General features: G+C 41.6%; 1 protein-coding gene across 3 annotated transcripts; it reads right to left on the bottom strand.

The window, feature by feature from the left end:
* Window positions 1-531: 531 nt before the first annotated feature.
* On the bottom strand, window positions 532-5,215 carry LOC100826234 (DEAD-box ATP-dependent RNA helicase 15). 3 transcript variants are annotated; one of them, XM_010233603.3, is made up of 12 exons: window positions 4,953-5,215; window positions 4,736-4,862; window positions 4,543-4,643; window positions 3,531-3,825; window positions 3,212-3,443; window positions 2,985-3,103; window positions 2,328-2,384; window positions 2,043-2,227; window positions 1,227-1,371; window positions 1,071-1,154; window positions 926-989; window positions 532-807 (listed from the first exon to the last, which is right to left on the bottom strand). In XM_010233603.3, exons 4-12 carry the CDS (start codon window positions 3,765-3,767, stop codon window positions 797-799), a joined length of 1,134 nt encoding a protein of 377 aa, XP_010231905.1. In that variant the 5' UTR covers window positions 3,768-3,825; window positions 4,543-4,643; window positions 4,736-4,862; window positions 4,953-5,215; the 3' UTR covers window positions 532-796. The 3 variants fall into 3 exon arrangements, with proteins under 3 accessions (XP_010231905.1, XP_010231904.1, XP_003569186.1); XM_010233602.3 differs by having other exon boundaries at window positions 3,531-3,703; window positions 4,736-4,856; XM_003569138.4 differs by having other exon boundaries at window positions 3,531-3,703; window positions 4,953-5,214.
* Window positions 5,216-6,000: the final 785 nt, after the last annotated feature.

Raw genomic sequence — 6,000 nt, 5'->3', positions numbered from 1 at the left:
ACCTGATGGCGACTAGGTGAAAGTCAATAGCGATGGTTCTTTTTTGGAGCTGACAGGGAGGTGGCTGGGGTGCTGTGCTCAGGGATCGGCATGGCTATGCTTTGGCGTGTACAGGCAATCTCCCGAGCCTGCTGAATCCGTTCCAGGCAGAGGCAGTGGCGGCAAGCTGGGGAGTTAAGATGGCTATTTCAGAAGGGATGCAGAAATTGGAGACCGATTCCTCGAGTTGTTGTCCCGGTCTTTTTTTTTTTTTGACCAGTACGTTGTTGTCCCAGTCTGCAAATCCATCTTCTGCTGCAATGATAATTGAAGAAACAAAACTGCTCCTGCGAAGGCACTTCACTGTTGTTAGTGTTTGCACGTGTGACAGAACTTGTAACTCCGTTGCTCATAGCTTAGCCAATCTGGGCAGATCTTTGCATTTGGTAACTTCTCTGCTTGTAGAGGCAACTCATTTAGTGGCAACCGACATTGCTTCGTCTACTAGTTAATGCAATTTGCATTCCCAAAAAAAAAACGCTCCAACGCTAGTCAACGAATACAAGCTAAGAATATCATAAGTAACAGCATCCCCACAGGTATGGCAAACACAAATATTTCCAACATGCTCCTCACCCACAAAACCTCAATTTAACAGAACATTAAGCATTCAGATACAGTAAACTAAACTGCTGAATAAGTACAGACCGAGCATCTCTTATACAAAAGTTACATGCTAATCAAATCATGGTGCTGTATCCAGAAGCAAACCCTCCGAGTTTCCAGTTCAAATGCAATGTAGAGCTCACTTGGATCTTCAAGATGGCACTAGCAAATTATAGTTCATAACACAAAATCAGATCTTCAAACAAAACAGAGAAACACGACAGATATGCCAATTTACCAGTTGATCTAGGATGGCAAGGTAAAGGTAATATATGCTTACTATATGTCGAAGTGTCAATCTGCTCAGGCAGCTCCTTTATGTCAACCTCGAACCTTTCTTGCACCTTCATACATAATCCAAAATTCCAGTTAGGCTGCACCCACCATACTAGAGATATAAGTAACTAAACCAAATAGTCACACACCTGATTGAGAACATCAGAATCTGAGGCAGAAGAAACAAATGTTATTGCAAGCCCCTTGGTACCAAAACGTCCAGCCCTTCCAACCTGTGGAGATGAATGAGTTAGCAAGACATACAAAAGACCCAACCGCAAGCAGTAGAGCCAAGTTACAATTACCCTGTGCAAGTATGTATCAGCAGAATCAGGCATGTCATAGTTTATGACAATGTTGACACGCTCGATATCAATCCCCCTGCCAACTAAATCTGTAGCCACAAGTATCCTCTTGTGTCCTTCCTTGAAGTTCTTATACCGGGTCAACCTATGCAAGCCCACTGTTAGGTAAAAGATAGACAGTGACTGGAAATTGAAAAATAAAGCAAACTGGAAATGTTTACAAATAGTCAAGTCAAGTCGAGTTGCTGGGTACCAACTCAAAGTTTAGTTAACAACTTGCTGCATACTAATCGAGTCGGGTTGCAAGGGTGCAACTAGTCGAGCGACTCACAATCATTGAACTTCAGGGCACAAAAGCTACAGACAATCAAGTACTACCAGTGACTACATAACTTTAGAAATATCACCAGAGTCCAGGACCATACATGCTGAGAATGTAAAGGATCAAATATTGAGGAGACCACCTTCGTATGCTATGCTTTCAGACAGATTTTTTAGTATGGTATGATAAAATGCATGAATAAAAGCACACCTAAACATGATAAAATGCATGCTTTGTCATCGACCGAAGCAATTACTGTTATGTTGTACAACCTCAACAAAACAAATGTGAACAAGCAGCATAAAGTAAAATATCAAATTATCTAAAGCGTATGCAAGTATAATGAGCATGGAAACATATCACTAAATAAGAGGAGACCATCTACAGCACAGACCATTGCGCTGTAAACAAAAAAGGGCCTAATCATACGTAAGATAAATAAAAACCTGAAAATATCCCTGTGATAATCAACAAGGATGATATGAAGCACAAACCTCTCCTCCTGTGTCATTCCAGAATGAATGCAGATCGCAGGAAAATTGCATTCACAGAGCAGCTTGTTAAGTTCTGAAGCTCTACCAACACTTTTAACAAATATCACAATTTGGTTGAAGTCAAGCGCATCCAAAAGATCGTTCAATTTCCGATTCTTCTCGGCCTCACTTAGTTTTATGTAGTGCTGGAATCAAAACAAAAATGCAGGGAGACAATTGATTAAAAACTGAGGTTGCATGAGATGAATACAGAATCAGAAAAATGGTTGGTGGAGTTCATGTTACCTGAACTAGGCCATGAAGGGTCAATTTAGCCTCATCATCGACATAAATTTCCATGGGCTGTAAGGTGACAAATGATAGATAAAGATATTAGAATTCCGGCAGCAATGTAACCCAAGCCACTCCAAAAGAATGGCATATCAGTTCTTCTCATGTCAGAATTTTTCAGCATCCTCCAGGAGCTTCAGTTATGCATAATCAGCACTGCAGTTTCTTGAACCATAGCCAACACGTTTTGAACACTGCTTGCTATACAAGTTCTGGTCAAGAGAAATCTGCTTTGTCTGCACTGACCATGACAACGGTAGGAGAACCAGAAGCAGTACTCTGACGCAGCTTAATCCAATGTGTGCAGATATCAGACAACTGAAGAAAACCCCAACAGACCTTAGAAAATCTATGGCATTGGTGCCCTAACAACCCCAATTCCCATGTTCTACACAAATGGTTCACCATTCATATTGAGAACAGAAGACTCCACATCATCTCGCATTGGAATGCACACCAATTGACAGGACTAGGCTAAGACATAAGTAGCCAAAGATCTCTACAGACAACAAAACTGCTGTCTCTCCTATCTATGTATGTGCATAACCACCAGAAGGGGGTACTTAAATAGGAAGAAGCGCTACTGAAATGAGATAGGCCACATGACATTACATCTTGCATGAATTTCTTGCAAATCGGGCGAATCTCCTTGCTGAGTGTTGCTGAAAACATCATCACTTGCTTATCATGGGGTGTCATTTTGAAGATCTCCTGGACATCTCTACGCATGTCTGAAAAATACAATTATAGTTTAATGCAAGAGCTACGGACTACAACAAATGACACATGCGCTGAAGTGAATAGAACGGTATTAAAATGGCTAGGAAACAACAGCGTACCAAGTGAATCAAGCATCTTGTCACATTCATCAAGAATGAAATGTCTCACATTCTTCAAGGAAAGATCCTTGTCTCTAGCTAGTGCTAGAATCCTTCCAGGCGTGCCAACCACAATATGAGGACATTCATTCTTCAATAAATCCTTGTGTTTTTTTATGTGAACACCACCATAGAAGACGGCAACTTTTGTTTCCGACAGGTACTTGCTAAACCTCTCAAATTCATTGCAAATCTACAATATATCAAAGCAAAAGAAGATTAGCATCAGCAGGCAGATCTGACATTCACAGAATACAGAAAAGAAAAACGGTATACAAACCTGGTACGCCAACTCCCTTGTATGGCATAGCACAAGTGCAGCTACTTGGCCAGCAACAGGATCAATCTGCTGGAGAGTTGAGAGGACAAAGACAGCAGTCTTACCCATTCCAGATTTAGCTTGACAGATGACATCCATTCCAAGAATGGCTTGAGGGATGCATTCATGTTGGACTGATGTGGAAGCAAAGAAAATTGGAGCAGCACCCCAGTGAGAAAATTTAACCTTCTGGACCATTAATGGAAAGTTTTACCAGATCTTCTCCTCCAAGAGAAAATGCCAGAAGAAATTATACCTGCACATCAGCAAAACAGGAATTTTAAAAACACATTGGGACATGCTAACAGGAATTCCATTTTGTATTAAAAAGATTAGGTCATCGGCAACAATTTCTTGAACATGCCCAGTTAATTGATTTTCCATCTCCTTCACACTAGCATGTTTGGTTCTTTGCAGGTTAACTATCCTGCTAAATCAATTGAACAACTGAGTTCCTAAGAGCTCTGCAGAATAACACAGAAATTGCACCGCAGGGGAAATATTAAAGTGATTTTTTGTCTTTCACATCTTTGATTCAGTATGGGATGTAACACTAGTCTACATGGTTGAACAGTACCAATTTGGCTGGTCAAACTACCATTCACCATATCAGTTCAAAATCTTATATAGCTCCAAGATGACAGTGAGTCAGTGACAAGCGTAACAAGAAACGAGATATGAAACAAGGGGTTTGCTCATGCACACTATCTGCCTCTTCTCAGTTTTTTTCCTGCAGCTTTGACTAGAACGTAATAGCCATTCTTGTAATGATCTCAACCAGTATATTGATCTCAGTTCTGAATACATAGTAATACACTTTGATTGCCTACTGTAGTTCAATTACGATTGCAACGATCAAACAAAGTCAATATCTGTTCAACAACCAAATAATGACAATTCAATAATTCTATTATTCGTGTCGATTCAATTATGAGGCTTTCAATATGGATAACAAACGAAAAGAAGAACTTGCCTTCGGAAGGATGCTCAAACCCGCAGTCCTGGATGGCGCGGAGCAGCTCTGGTTTGAGCAGGAAGTCTCTGAACCCCGAACTGTGGATCCCCACGTACCCCCTGTCCAAACACCAGAGACCGTACCAGATCAGATCCCTCAACCACGAACCCTAGCAAGAAAATTAACAGCTAGAAGCATCAACAAGACGCACTTCTTGACGACGTCGACAGAGGCGTTGGCTGCTGCGCCGTCGACGGCGTTCTCGACCTCCTCCTCATAGTCGACGAGATCCTCCTCGTACACCTCGTTGTCCTTGGCCTCTCCCATCATGCCTGCGACTAGCAACATGGCAAGCGCGGCAATTAAGCACGAGAACACACGCGAATCCAACCAAGTTAACATCGCAAGAGCAAGCACAAATCACTCACCTCGAGATCTCAGAGACGGAGGGAAAAACCGTGGGATTTGGTGCGGAGTCGGCTGCAAAGAGAGAGATTAAGTGCAGACGGCAGAGTTTAGGGCTGAAAATAGAGAGATCAAACACGGTCGGCGCGACTATGGGGTCTTGGATTTGAGAACTAGGGTTTTCAAGGGGTGGAGGTCGGGCTGGGGATTTGAGGCTTGTGGCCTGTGGATGAGGCGGCGGCTTGGGATGGAAGACAGACACGACGGCAAGATAACTATGGTCAGGGCATCGTCGAACCCAAATACTTGACAAATCTGTCCATAAACGGGGTTCACGACCAAAATACACGACCCAATGAAAACCTCATTTGTCCAAAAATGATCCATACCCTCATTTCATTCTCAAATTTGGTGAGAGTATGGGAAGTCCCGTTTGTGCAAAACTCATCCAAATCTTACCCACTTGTCTTCTTGGCCCACGTGTCAAAGACCCACGAAAGATAAATGAGAGGTTATCATTGGACAACTTGATATTTTGTTCACCCTCATTTGTCCAAAGACCCCTCAAATGGACAAATGGGCTCACCCTTGGAGATGCCCTTAGGCCTCTTTTATTCACGCGAAAAAACACAGGAATAAGCCAAATGGAGGATTGCAACGTCTCATGTACTCCCTTCGTTACAAAATAAGTGACGTGAGTCTATACAAATTCACGTCACTTATTTTAGAACGGAGGGAGTAAGATTTTGTTTTCCCTAAAGTTTTTTTGATTGCACCATAGAATGTGTACGAAGAGGTTGGAGTGGATGGAAAATTTCTTATTGAATTTAGTACAAATGAATTCTTTGGAAAAATTCCTATAGCATTCGATCCTACAAATCAAATGACAAATGTAGGAAAAGTTCATAAGGATTTCAACCCTACAAAATTCCTATGAAAATCCTTTCAATCAAAGGATGTCTTCTTATTTTAAAAATGCATTCATTTTGTAGGAAATTAGCAAAATGATTCCTTCGGAATACTATTGGTTACTTATGCTTTTGGAGGAAAATGAACATTAGGTCCGATCTT

The sequence above is a fragment of the Brachypodium distachyon genome, chromosome 2 (assembly GCF_000005505.3).
Source record: "Brachypodium distachyon strain Bd21 chromosome 2, Brachypodium_distachyon_v3.0, whole genome shotgun sequence".
In the NCBI taxonomy this organism is placed as follows: domain Eukaryota; kingdom Viridiplantae; phylum Streptophyta; class Magnoliopsida; order Poales; family Poaceae; genus Brachypodium; species Brachypodium distachyon.
Note: the sequence above shows the minus strand (reverse complement) of the source record. Positions and strands in the feature narration are given on the sequence as shown.

Coding starts and splice junctions, on each gene's coding strand:
- LOC100826234 (XM_010233602.3), bottom strand. CDS start 4,854: ATGATGGGAGAGGCCAAGGACAACGAGGTGTACGAGGAGGATCTCGTC. Junction 3,444..3,530: donor CAAGGGAGTTGGCGTACCAG/GTTTGTATACCG, acceptor GATATATTGTAG/ATTTGCAATGAATTTGAGAG. Junction 990..1,070: donor ATTCTGATGTTCTCAATCAG/GTGTGTGACTAT, acceptor TTATGTATGAAG/GTGCAAGAAAGGTTCGAGGT.